At 47.1% G+C, this 13,551-nt stretch overlaps 1 protein-coding gene across 2 annotated transcripts; it reads right to left on the minus strand.

The window, feature by feature from the left end:
• Positions 1-8,552: 8,552 nt before the first annotated feature.
• On the minus strand, positions 8,553-13,538 carry Noc4l (nucleolar complex associated 4 homolog). 2 transcript variants are annotated; one of them, XM_048451038.3, is made up of 15 exons: positions 13,378-13,538; positions 13,170-13,290; positions 12,590-12,696; positions 11,965-12,072; positions 11,192-11,284; positions 10,992-11,091; positions 10,839-10,873; positions 10,479-10,529; positions 10,281-10,392; positions 9,988-10,048; positions 9,703-9,813; positions 9,433-9,593; positions 9,260-9,342; positions 8,928-9,041; positions 8,553-8,840 (listed from the first exon to the last, which is right to left on the minus strand). In XM_048451038.3, exons 1-15 carry the CDS (start codon positions 13,492-13,494, stop codon positions 8,721-8,723), a joined length of 1,494 nt encoding a protein of 497 aa, XP_048306995.1. In that variant the 5' UTR covers positions 13,495-13,538; the 3' UTR covers positions 8,553-8,720. The 2 variants fall into 2 exon arrangements, with proteins under 2 accessions (XP_048306995.1, XP_048306986.1); XM_048451029.3 differs by having other exon boundaries at positions 11,192-11,341; positions 13,378-13,537.
• Between the last annotated feature and the right edge of the window lie 13 nt (positions 13,539-13,551).

Raw genomic sequence — 13,551 nt, forward strand, 5'->3', positions numbered from 1 at the left:
GTTTATTTTCTCTATGGTGTCTTCATAATCTGAGATTCGTTCTTCTATCTCTTGTATTCTATTGGTTATGCTTGTTTTGTAGTCTCTGTTTGTTTACCTAGATTTTCCATATCCAGCCGGCCCTTGGTTTGTGTTTTCTTCATTGTCTCCATTTCAGTTTTCAATTCTTGAACTGTTTCCATTACCTGTTTGATTGTTTTTTCTTGGTTTCCCAGGGTGTCATTTACAGATTTACTCATTTCTTCAAACTTTTTGTCATATTTCTCTTCCATTTCTTTAAGGGAGTTATTCATATCCTGTTTAAGGGACTCCATTGCTTTCATAATGACAATGTTTTCCACTTCTTCTGGAATAAGGTGTTCAAGTCCTTCTGTAGTAAGATCGCTGGGATTTGGTGTTTTCATGTTATTTTTCAGATTGTTGGAGGAATTCTTGCCTTGGTGCTTGCCCATCTCTTCCTTCAAATGCTCTCCAAATGATCTTCTGTACAGGGGCAGGTTCCCTTGTTGACCAGGGACCTTGCCCTCTGATGGATCCTCTGCTACAGGATCAGTGCCCCTTTCTGGCCAGAAACCTCCCTGGCTAAAGGCCTACCTTCCTGCAGGCAGACTATTAAAACAAAGGAACTCCCTCCTGCCCGGTTGCACTCACCACCCCATTCCAAACAGGTTGAGCTGGGGGTTTTTATGGCCCCAAGGAAGGGAGGGAGGAAGGGAAGGGGTTCCTTGGTGAAAGCTGGGATGGGATAGGAGAAGAGAGGGCTTAGTAGGGTGAAGCAGCCCCTGCCAAATGACAAGGGAGATAAGGGTCCGGGAAAGTCTGTGTTCCCTTGCCGTGGGTCAGGAGCACACTTACCCCTCCACTGGATCTTCAGCTACAGGATCAGTGCCCCTTTCTGTCCAGAAATCTCCCTAACTAAAGGCCTACCTTGCTGCAGGCAGGCTATTAAAACAAAGGAACTCCCTCCTGCCCGGTTGCACTCGCCACCCCATCCCAAAACCTCAAAGCAGTTTTAGAAGTGAAAGGAGTATTGCATTTCTTTCTAAATGTAGTTTGAAAGATAATTACTTTCATTTGAAAGTGAATTTTGCTCTTGAGAAGCTTTCATGAGAAATGCTTATGTGTTTCTCTCAAAAGAGAAGCACTTTCTTCAAACACTTTAAAACATTGTTAGAAGTGAATGGTGTTTTGCATTTCCTTCTAAATTCTGTAGTTTTGAGGATAATCACGTTCTTTTGAAAGTGTGTTAGCTTCTTGAAGCTTTCATGGGAAACGCACACACATTTATCTCAAAAGAGAAGCACTCTCTTCAAACACTGAAAAGCATTATGAGAAGTGAAAGGAGTGTTGCAGTTGTTTCTAAATGCTGTAGTTTGAAAGATAATCACTTTCTTTTGAAAGTGTATTTAGCTTCTTAGAAGCTTTCATGAGAAACGCACATGTGTTTCTCTCAAAAGAGAAGCACTTTCTTCAAACACTTCAAAGCATTGTTGGAAGTGAAAGGAATGTTGCATTACTTTGTACACACACTGTAGTTTCAAATATAATCGCTTTCTTTGGAAAGTGTGTTTTGATTCGTAGAATCTCAAAAATGAAGCACTTTCTTCAAACACTTCAAAGCATTGTTAGAAGTGAAAGGAGTGTTGCGTTTCTTTCTAAATGCTGTGGTTTGGAAGATAATCACTTTCTTTTGAAATTGTATTTAGCTTCTTTGAATCTATCATGAGAACCGCACACGCTTTTCTCTCAAAAGAGAATCACGTTCTTCAAACACTTCAAAGCATTGTTAGAATTGAGAGGAGTGTTGCATTCATTTCTAAATGCTGTAGTTTGGAAGATTATCACATTCTTTTGAAAGTGTATTTCACTTCTTTGAAGCTTTCATGAGAAATGCACATGTGTTTCTCTCAAACGAGAACCACTTTCTTCAAACATTTCAAAGCAGTGTTAGAAATGAAAGGAGTGTTGCATTTCTTTCTAAATGTAGTTTGAAAGATAATCACTTCCTTTTGAAAGTGTATTTTGGTTCTCTTTTGAGAGATATGCATGTGCGTTTCTCATGAAAGCTTCTAAGAAGCTTTGAAGTATTTGAAGAAAGTGCTTTCCACACTCTCCACTCCTTCCATTCTTCTACCCTCCCCTCACTCCACCCCCCCATTCACTCTCCAGAGAGGGCAAGGCACATTGCTCCAAGGAAAGAAGGACCTGTAGAATGAGGGCCGGCTTGTTGGGGTTTCTGTCCAGCCCAGTACCCCAACAGCCGGCAAGCAACAAAGAAAATCACACACAGGACTCCATAAGGTTATAAACTGATTGGCCCATTAGGTCAGGCTTCTTGTTAACTCTTATAACATATATTACCCCATTATCCTTATCTATGTTAGCCACACGGGCTCAGTACCTTTCTCAGTGTGACAGCTTACATGTTGCCTCTTCGGTGGTCTGCACAGGAGTGGCTGAGAGAGAGCTTCTGTGTCCCAGAAAACTCCCAGTCTCTTTGCTCCACCCCTACTTCCTGTCTGGCTTTCCCGCCTATACTGCCTGCCTGGCCAATCAGTGTTTTATTAAAATATGATTGACAGAATACAGACAATTCTCCCACACCATTTCCCTCTTTTTTTTTTAAACAAAAGAAAATACCCATAGTCCATTTGTTGGGAATGTGGGCGTAGTATTTCAGGCTACTTCCTGCTGGTTGGGGGCGCTGATGATCTTATGGGGACCTAAAGAAAATTTAGAGTTATAATCAAGTCCTGACTGGAGTATCCTGTGAGACCTGATCATCTCAGGCAGCGCCTTGAATCCGTTCTGTATGTAGAACTCAGACATCTGGGCCATCTGTTCCTACCAGAGATTGCTCAGGTGGTCTCCCTTGGCCAAAGATGAATTTTCTTAACTCTGAATAAATCCAGAGGCTCTCATTTTCTGTGGAAACACAAGCAAAATCTCTTCTCCAAAGTAACAAACCTTTTGACTTCAGTTTTGAAGCCAAGGTATTTTCAAAATGTCTATCTTGGATTAATTCTGTAGCATTTATAAACACAAGTCTTTTAGCAGTTGTTGCTCCTTCCTCAGCAATCAAACGATTTAAAGAGAGCATAATAGCATACAGTATGAAGATTCTCTGTGCATTTTCCATCTTTATGTGGCTTTATTTTAACCTCTATTTCTTTTATTTTTACTTTTACTTTTTGAGACAGGATCTTTGTATATCTTTGTCCTGGAATAACACTGTAGACCAGGCTGTCTTTGAACTCACAGAGATCCTCCTGTCTCTGCCTCCCCAGTGCTGGGATTAAAGGTGTATGCTACCACACCTTGAACTCACAGAGATCTGTCTCTGCCTCCCAGGCATTGGGATTAAAGGCGTGTACTACCACCCCTTGAGGTCACAGAGGTCAATCTACCTCTACCCCTTGAAGTCACAGAGGTCAATATGCCTCTGCCTCCCCGGCATTGGGATTAAAGGTGTGTACCACCACACCCAACTACTCTCTCTTTTTTTTTTTACATTAAGAACTTTAACTTTTAGCCTGCATATATTTGTAACACACTATAAACCATTTAGAGGTTTTGTTCGTCTTTGAATCTCTCTTTACTGTATATCTCTCCTTTTTTCTGACCACATGAGCCTAAAACCCGTGGCTTTGACGGCTGGATCTAGGCCATTTCTTAGCTTTCCAGACTCATGGTAGAGGTACCAGCCAGAGCTGTGTTCACTGCCACAACTCTATGGCGTTTCAAGGTCCTTGCTAGCAAGCAAGCTGCAACGTTCTGCTCACAGACCACACTCAAGTGCTTCAGGCTGCCTGCCTGAAAGAGTCAGAGTCTGCCTTGGCAGGACAGCCCAGAAAGCCAGCATTTTAAAACAGCACAGCTTTCTTCCTGCTACGGCTGAAAACCAAAAAGCATGTGTTCAGCCCTTCACCAACAGCGTTTAAGTGTTTTGTGGCAGGACCTCTCAATGAACTGCAGGGTTTTGCAGCTAAAGCTGAGTCAGGAAGCCTCTCTTAGATGAGAGCATTTGCTTGCTACTAGCAAGCAGAGCAGACCTGAGAAATTGTTGCTACCAACAAAACATGCTTTAGTCTATTCTTTCCCAAGCTTTCTCAAACTTTCGGTGGATTCAGTTATCCACGTTTGGGCGCCATCTGTAACATGAGGGCTGGCTTGTTGGGGTTTCCGTCCTGCCCGGTACCCCCCAGCCGGCAAACCCCAAAGAAAATCACATACGGGACTCCATAAGATTATAAACTGATTGGCCCATTAGGTCAGGCTACTTATTAGTTCTTATAACTTATCTTAACCCATTATTCTGATCTATGTTAGCCACATGGGCTCAGTACCTTTCTCAGTGTGACAGCTTACATGTTGCCTCTTCGGTGGTCTGCACAGGAGTGGCTGAGAGAGAGCTTCTGTGTCCCAGAAAACTCCCAGTCTCTTTGCTCCACCCCTACTTCCTGTCTGGCTTTCCCGCCTATACTGCCTGCCTGGCCAATCAGTGTTTTATTAAAATATGATTGACAGAATACAGACAATTCTCCCACACCAAGGACCAAGATCCTCCCCACTATATCCAAGTCGAGCAAGGCATCCATCCAAAGAGAATGGATTCGATAAAGCCTGTACAAGCAGCAGGGACAAATCCTGCTGCCACTGCCAGTGTCCCCACAGTCTACCCCAATCATACAACAGCCACCCACATTCAGAGGGTCTAGCTTGGTTCTATGCTGGTTCCTTCCCTGTCTGGCTGTAGTTTGTGAGGTCCCATTAGCTCTGGTAAGCTATTTTCAGTGGGTGTACCCATCATGTTCTTGACCTCTTTGCTCATATTCTCACTACTCCTTCTCTTCAACTGGATATTTTGATTGAGGGAGCCATTATGGGGCTAGCAAGAAACCTGGCATTAGAGAAATGCCCAGCAATCCACAAGGATGACTCCAGCTAATACCCTAAGCAATAGTGGAGAAGGTGCCTGAACTGGCCTTGCCCAGTAGTCAGATTGATGACTATCTTAAATGTCACCATAGAGCCTTCATCCAGCAACTGATGAAGACAGGGGCAGAGACCTGCAGCAGAACACTGGGCTGAGCTCCTAAAGCACGTCCCCCTTTAAAAAGCTTGTCTCTTCCTGAGCTGGTGGCTGACCCTACTGTCTTCTTACCCATTGTGTTGGTGTGCTGGAGGTTTGTAGTCCAGGCTTAAGCTTGCTATATAAAGACCCTTTTGCATTTACATTGGAAACTGGTGCCATAGATTTATTTTGGGGTTCCAAAACGTGGGCACTACAGTAAGTGAATCCTAAATATTGGGCCCTGAATTATTTAAATTGTTGTGTTAAGTTTTGCTTTGCTTAGATTGTGACTGTGCCCTGGTTCTTCCCTCTTGAAGTAAAAAAGTGCTTTTGCAGAAGCCCGTAGTTAAGAGATTTTAAAGCTTTCTTAAAAAGACATTTTGAAGTTTTACAGAGAATTTGGATTTTGTTGTTGCTGTTGTTATTGTTTTGTTTTTTGAGACAGGTTTCTCTGTGCACCTCTGGCTGTCCTGGAACTTCATCTGTAGACCAGGCTGGCATCAACCTCACAAAGATCTGCCTGTCTCTGCCTCTCTCCAATGGGATGGAGGAAGGGTGGATATGGGAGCAGGGAAGTAAATATCTTAATTAAGAGAGTCATTTTAGGGTTTGCAAGAGACTTGATTCTAGAGGGGTTCCCAGGTCCAAGGAGAGGTCCCCAGATTGTTCCTTGGACAGCAGAGGAGAGGGTGCCTGAACTGACCTTGTCCCATAGCCACACTGGTGAATATCTTGCATATCACCATAGAACCTTCATCTGGCGATGGATGGAGATAGAGACAGAGACCTACATGGGAGCACTAAAGAGACAACTTTTAATGAGTTTAAATTTCTAAGGCTGTGGGAATTTCTAAGTTTGTAAAATATCTTATATTGTGATATCTTTATTAATGTGTAATCTTATGGATGAACAGTGATGCATTTGTGTGTCGAGTTGACAAGAAGTCAGCTGTACTAGCTGATTTTATGTGAACTTGACACAAGCTAGAGGCATCAAAAAGGGAGCCCTCAAATAAAAAAAATGGATCCATAAGATCCAGCTGTAGGCAAGCCTGTAGGGCATTTTCTTTATTACTGATAGAGAAAGGCTTAGCCCATTGTGGGTGGGGCCACCACCTCTGGGCTGGTGGTTCTGGGTTCTATAAGCAGGCTCATCTGTGGATGGTGGTGGCACACACCTTTTAACCCCACACTTGAGAGGCAGAGGTAGGTGGATCTTTGTGCATTCAGGGCCAGCCTGGTCTACAGAGCGAGTTCCAGAACAAACAAGGCTACCTCCATAGCCTCTACCATAAGTTCCTGCCATTTGAGTTCCTGTCCTTACTTCCTTTGATAAACAATGATATAAGCCAAACAAACCCTTTCCTAAGATGCTTTGGTCATGAGAGTCAACACAGCAATAGAATCCCTAAGACAAACCCTTATCACCAATGCTATGTAAGTGGTACTGGGCCAGTGCCATTTAAAGCCAGAACCTCCCCTCCTACTTCTTGCAATTGACTCTCCAGCCAAACCTGTCTGAATACTAGAAGGGACATCCCCAATTCATACTGATGGGTGGTGTACAAGTCATATCTGTATGGGTGCCAAACCAGAATGAGCAGGTAGCAATGCGAATGAAAATAAGCACCATGTGACTGGCAAAAGAACCATACAGATAACAACATGGGAACTTTGGTCAGTAACAACCTATACAGTTGGGCACTACTCAAAGGCCTGACTTTATGATGACCCAGTGGTAAAGGAAAAGCCATCAGGTGATTGGGCAACCACTGTAAGGGCAACACTGTGAAGAAAAAAATTAAGAGCTGGAGTCCCTGATAGTTCATATACAACCCCTACCTTCTGAGACCACCCACCACCACACACACACACACAGGGAAGCAAGAAACTGATACCTTTACCAAGGCAAGAGCCACAGGAGCCAGCATAGAATGGGGTGGAAAATGCCAAATGCTGGCATTCTGGTAAAACCCTCCAACATTCAGCCCGCTATCCATTCCTGTGAGGCTTTCTCCCAGTTGTGGCCCCTGTGCATGGATGCAATGACAGAATGCATGTGAGTTGATCTGCCTGGTAAGGGACTGCCAGTCAGTGAGTGTACATGTCCTCACTTGTGTAGACACCACCACAGGCCTTTCCCTGCAAGCAAGCAACATGTGAGGTGGCCCTAAAGAGCCTGACCCAACTAGATGTTATACACAGTGCCCATAGAGAACTAAGTGCCGAGAACTAAGAGGGATGACTCACAACTGTAGTCACTAACATGAGGTAGCGGCCCCCTCCTAGGCAGCTTGCTCACTCCCATACCTTCCACTCTATGTGATCCACAGAAGCTTGGCCTCAGGAAGTTCTGGGCATCCCACAGAGCTTCCAGGGTCCTCTTGTTGATCCCAACCATCTTACCCTCATAGCTCAGTTCCACCTGTAGAGTACCACCAAGTCCACATTCCAAACAGAGCTTGAATAATGGAGTAATTTAGAGAAATGATGTGGCCAGCAGAAATACCCTCAGGCAGGAACCAGAGGAGAGCAAAAATGTGGCTAAGGCAATGACATATGGAAGCCGGTCCTGTGTGTTCCCAAATCTGCATGTGGCAGACAAATCCACCCACCATCATTTTTTTTCAAAGCCTTGCAAGTCATGAACAGTAGGGTCTATTGGTCAATCCCTTGCAAATGGGTTCACACAGACTCCAGACTCCAAACAGCCAAACTGGGAGTAGAAAAGGGGAGTATACTCATCTGCTTGAATCACTACAGAGCCAAGCCATCTCTTTGAACAACCTTCAGATGAAACTTGCGACGCACTTCCTGACCAGCAGGAATGAACGCCACTAAAAACGAGAATTCCTTCCCTGGTCACGTCTTTATTTGGAGCACTCGATTGAGGAAAATTGGGGGAAGGGAAGAGAGAGTGCAGGGACAAGAGAAAGCTTAGAGAGAGAAAGTAGAGCCCAGAGGCAGCTGCTTTTAAATGGTGGAGAGGCTTGAATGCTGTCCTGATTGGTTAATGCCATTCTGCTGGACTGAGCATGTGCAAGCAAGGGTACTCAGCCCCACGTGGCTAAGCCAGGTATGGACTTGTATACCTCCAAACTGCAGGACCACCTGTGCCTCCAGGTGGCTCCCTACAGAAACTAAAAGAAAATAGACTTACAGCAGCCCAGAAGATTGGAGCAGATCTGTGTCCCCAGGACACCACTTGGGTACCCTGCCTCACTTGAGTCTAAACTAAGCACAGCTGGATATAGCAGGGCTGCCCTATTACAAAATGGGCCCAGTGCTCCTGTGCCACCTCCCCAGGATCCCTGTGGAAGTATCCAGGCCCTCTGTCCTGTCCTAAAGGCTACAAGAAAGGCAGAGGACTCTGGCATCCCCTGCCCACCTAGCAGGGATGGAACTTGGTCCAAAGATCCCAACTCTCTCCAAGACCCAACTGGCAGATATACTCCCTTAAAAAAACAAACAAAAAACAAAACAAAACAAAAAAACATTTATTTGAACACAGGCATGGTGGTAGACCCTTGTACTTTAGTACCAGGGAAGTTGAGCCAGGGAGACCACAAGTTACAGGCCAGCCTGGGCTACACAGTGAGAGCCTGTCTCAGACATAAAAAGAAAATTCTTAGGAGATGAGGACAGGTCAGGTGAGAGTGAAGAACTGGGTGCAGATGTGATCCTGTCGGCCCAGAAGGCCTTTAGCTGGGATGAACTCCAGGGGCACTGACTCAGGTGCCTTCTTCTTCAGGTCCTGCTCAAAGATCTGCAAAGGACAGACAATGGGTGGCATTGGGCTGGATGCAGTAATCCCCATGGCCTGCACCCCAACAGTCCTGCACACGGCCCTCACCTCATAAGCAGTAAGTTCCAGGAGTGGCGCAATGCTGACCTCGGGGACAGATAGCACCTGGCTGATGACCCCGGCAGCTCTGGACACCTCAGGATGGTAGTGCTGTTGAAGAGTCTAGGAGCAAGATAAAGTGATGTCAGAAACCTCATGCCATAGCAGCAGGGCCTTAGAATGGAGCTTGAAGCCGCGAGCCAGTGTGGGGTCACCAGCAACTGAGTATCTGAGCATACCCTGGCATGGTGCCCTATGTGACCAAGATCTCTAGGGGCTGCTGGAGATGTGTCAGTGGAGACTCAAATGCCTTCTAGAAGCTGGACAGGCAGATGACTCACCTGCAGCTCCCACAAGCAGCTCTCCAAGGCATGGCTCCTGGCTGGGTCCTTCTCTATTGGGTCATATGGATCAGCATCTAGCTCTACAAACAGGATCAAGATTCCATTTACCACCTGGCCTTTTGGACCACATGAGCCAGGGTATGCCACGATGCCCAGCTACTCATGCTCACCAATGCCCTCTGGACGATGAACCATAACTCGGCAGGCAGGATGTCTACGTAACAGGTTGCAGATAAAGGGCAGGACCATAAGAAGGGCCTCAGGAGGTGCTGTTAGGGCCAGCCGGGCCAGGCGTTTGGCAAAAGCAGCCACCAGGTAGGCAGGGAGGTGGCTGGGAGGGAAACAGGTATGAGAAAATAGGTCCCCAAACATCCTTCCACTGCCTCCCTAACCAGAACTATAGCCCCCACAGACCATGGAGCTGGATCCCCAACACTCACGAGGAGGAAAGGAAGAGATCAGCCAAGTGAAAGAACCGGGCTCGGTACTTGACGTGAAAGATGGATGGATCCAGGAGGCCATATAGCTTTTGATAGAAATCAGGGTATTCCCTGAGGGAGGGACCAGAGAGAATACAGAAGGTGAACTGGTTAAAGGGACAGAGCCCCCCAGGTAACGAAGGCTCCTCCTCTTGCACTTCTTTTGCATTAACCTCCCAGGTGAGCAACAAAAGCCTTTGAGAGGAAACTAGAGAGAAGACCAGTGTGGTCCTATTTGGCACTCACAGGTTATGCTTATGGATTAGGATGAAAAGCCCGTTCAAGGCCAGGAGGCTGATGGCACCACCTGCAGAAACACAGGAAGACATGAGGCCTTGCTCACCCTAGGCCTGAGTAGGTAAGGGAGGAGTGGGCATAGATGCAGGGGACCAGCCTATAGAGTGACTGACTACCTACAGTCACATGCAGGAAGGTCGTGGGAGATTAGCTCACATCTGTCAGGTAGGAGATGGCAGCTGGGCCCATGCACAGTGAGTGAGTGCTCCTTGCCGAATAACCTAAGTGGAAGTCCTACTCACCCACATCACAAGCACTTGTGAGAAAGTCAATCATTAGGGTGGGCTGAGCCAGGTGGGGCAGGATGGAGTCATGCATTGCCACTAGTACCTTCTTGTAGAGGCTGAGGGGCAGCTGTAGAGATCATGGCAGTCATGGAGCTACTGCCCTTGCCCCCACTGCCCACAATAAAACCAGGGACTTCACCCACCAGACCCTACCTTATGTTTAAGGAACCCAAGCCACATCTCCTGGAAAGCTTTTCTGTGTTCCTGCAACGGGACCAGGCAATATGTGTATTCTGATAAACCCCAGCCCCACCTTGCCAACACCCACCCACCTGGTCCTTCTGCAGTCAACTATGGGCCTTTGACCCTGAAAGACCCAGGCCAGTCTGCGATGCCAAGTCTCAGAACAAGGAAGGACAAAGAACAGAGGGGCACAGGACTCAGGTCTGAAACTGGTTATAGTGACACATAAAAGTGGCATCACTTGAGACAGTGGAGTACATGCTATTGCCTATAACTGCCCAGAGAGGAGGCCATGCCAAGGAAGGTCTTCAGTCTCTGAAAGCATCTCACCTTCAAGTGAATGACCTTCCACTTGTCTGATGTCTCTGAAATCACAGCAGAAAGGGGAAGACAGTGGCTAGCCAGGCTGAGAGGCCTGGCTCTCTCCAGGAGCCCTCCTACCAGGGTCAGGCTCCAGTGGGCCTTAACCTGCCCAGAACTCACGTGTGTGCTTCACATAGAACTTGGTGAGGTCATGCTCTTGGAGGGGCAGGTTCACAGCAGACAGCAACATGAAGGCATTGTTCCAGAAGGTGGGTGACACCTGCAGAAAGCCTAGCCTGAGCAGATGTCCAGGCTGCTGTCATCTACTTGCCTCCCTGAGGCACTAGGGCATAGGATGGTGATGGAACCCAGCTTCTTACCTCAGATTGCTGACTAGTGGCTTGGGTCACAGTGCTTGTGGCCGCCTGCATTGTGTGGTACCGGATATCATCATATTCCAAGTATTCGCAGAACTGGGAGATAAGCAGGCTATGGTCATCCTCAGGTGTGAGCAGGCCTCCTACCACTGCCTGGGGAGAAAGGTTGAATGACTCTCTTCCACAAAATGGTCTGAGCAAGGTCAAGAAGGATGTCACCAACCATCAAGCTCCACATCACCAGGCTGTCTGCCATTTCCTCTCCAATTCACAAGACAGAATATTCATTTCTATTTCAATAAGTTTGCCTGGAGATCAGAGAGTAAAACACTCCCAATGGTCAGTCTTACAGACTAGATAGTGGTGATACACACCTTTAATCCCAGTAGCTACACTAGTTTGCCATACAAACTGGGCGGTAGTAGTGTACACCTTTAATTCCAGCACTAGAGAGGAATATAGGAGGCAAGGAGACAGCTCTCAGTCTCATTGTAAGGATTCCTGGAGGCAGCATCACCATTTCAAACTGAGGTAGAGGTAAGAGTCAGTGGCTGGCTATTTTATTTTTATGAACTTCAGGCTAAATGCCAATATCTGTCTCTGGGTTTTTATTAATTGTGCTACAACAGAGACCTGTGAGCAGTAAGCCTTGCTTAGTTCCCAGGTCAAAGCAAGACAGGAACATAATATGCCCCAGCTATCTGTTCAGGAAGCTAACTCACGAAACCATCTTAGGCTTAGCCACCACAGTCTTCCAGATCCCACTAAGGCCTTACCCTGAAGAGTGTGCGGGGGAAGAGGTAGTGACTTTCCCACTGGGGCTTCTCCAGGGGTTTCGCTCCTTCCAGCTGCACAAATGTCATGAGTGTCTTGAGGGCCAGCTCCTGGGAAGCAGAGGAAGAGTAACCATGATGTCCCCATCTAGATGGCCTCCCAGAGTTCACCTAGCCTCAGGGTCGCTCCCAGCCAGGCTTTGGCCTGGGCCAAGAAGTAGGAGAGAAAGGAGACCACATCTTACCTTGCTCCGTGTTATATGTATGTGATGATGGTGACAGTGACATGCTGTTGTTGACTTGGGACAGAACTTATAACAGAATTTGGCCTAAGGCATGTACACAAGCTGGGCTTGCAGCGTAAGCCACCTAACTGCTCTGTCATCAAGCAATTTTGGAGATACCACACCAAACATGACAATATTCAAAGCAGATATGGTGCCCAGAACTAGGTTTACAGACACCATAACTTCAGAGTCAGATAAATCATACCACACAGTGAAACAGTTGTGTGGAAGACAAATAGCAGTGAAGACATGTAACTTCTCTTAAACAGGGAGAGAGATGTTCACAAAAGCAGCCCCTACCTATGTTTTAGAGAAGCTGGGCCAAGGACTTCAAGACTCACCTTGACCTGGAAAGAGGGATGGGTCAGGAGCTCCTCCAGGCGATTACAGCAGCTGTGATAGCGGTGTCTCATCCAAACTTTGTATTTCTGTGTGGCTCCCTGGGATCCTGAGAACAGAGGAGAGCTAACTCCCACTGATGTTTGTATGCCAAGCCAGACCAAAGTCCTAAACCCAGTCCCGCCTTCCCAATGTCTCCCATCTTCAGTTGTGAACCTGTACCCAGACCAAGCCTTGGAAAAGACAATTTCTGAGCTCTCCAAACTGGGACTAGATATTGAAACACAGTTCTCACTTTTGCCTCAGGATTTGATCTCCTAAACACTAGGGCAGTGACAACACCAAACTTTGGAAGTGGCACAATTAAAACCTTGAGGAAAAAAGTTGCTAAGTATACGAGTTCGTGTAGGCCTGGCAAGTACACGGATCTCACTTTCTGAGCCACAATGGACTGAGTCCTTCTACACCGTATAGTATATGACAGGGCCCTTATTTGGGGTGTTTCTCCTGGTGTTATTTAATTAGGCGGGTCCCACTGGGGCGGCCTGGCGGACAGTACCCCAGCCCCTCCAGGTCACTTACCTGCCAGGACCGTGTCCTCGCGTGGCAGCGAGCCCACGAAGAGTTCTTCCCGCTCCAGCAAAGTACCGAAGAGTCGGCTGCATGTGCGCACTCCTTCCTGGATATCCTCAGGGTCCTCGGACTGAGGCAGGAGGTCAGAGTGATGCTGGGCCCAGTTGTGACTCCCGTTTGTCGCCCCAGGGCCGCCCCCGCCGCCCGCGCGGCTCACCTGAAGTACAGCCAGGATGTCAAACACTGCGTTGGCCTGGCCACGGCTCGTAAGCAGCGCCTGTAGTAGACGGCCAAGCTCCCCACGGGAGCCCGCCGAAGCCAGGTGACTATCCATGCTGCCACTAGGGACTACCGGAAACGGATGTCTACGCCGAGTTGTGTCGCGTCTGTG

Source organism: Myodes glareolus, chromosome 2, assembly GCF_982192425.1.
Source record: "Myodes glareolus chromosome 2, mMyoGla1.1, whole genome shotgun sequence".
Lineage (NCBI taxonomy): Eukaryota > Metazoa > Chordata > Mammalia > Rodentia > Cricetidae > Myodes > Myodes glareolus.

What these genes read in the sequence shown, in the direction of transcription:
- Noc4l (XM_048451029.3), bottom strand. Translation starts at nt 13,494, where the DNA reads ATGGATAGTCACCTGGCTTCGGCGGGCTCCCGTGGGGAGCTTGGCCGT. An exon ending in TTGGGTTCCTTAAACATAAG is followed by an intron (nt 10,393 to 10,478) that starts GTAGGGTCTGGT and finishes TGATCTCTACAG; the next exon opens with CTGCCCCTCAGCCTCTACAA. An exon ending in TCATCGTCCAGAGGGCATTG is followed by an intron (nt 9,343 to 9,432) that starts GTGAGCATGAGT and finishes TCCTGTTTGTAG; the next exon opens with AGCTAGATGCTGATCCATAT.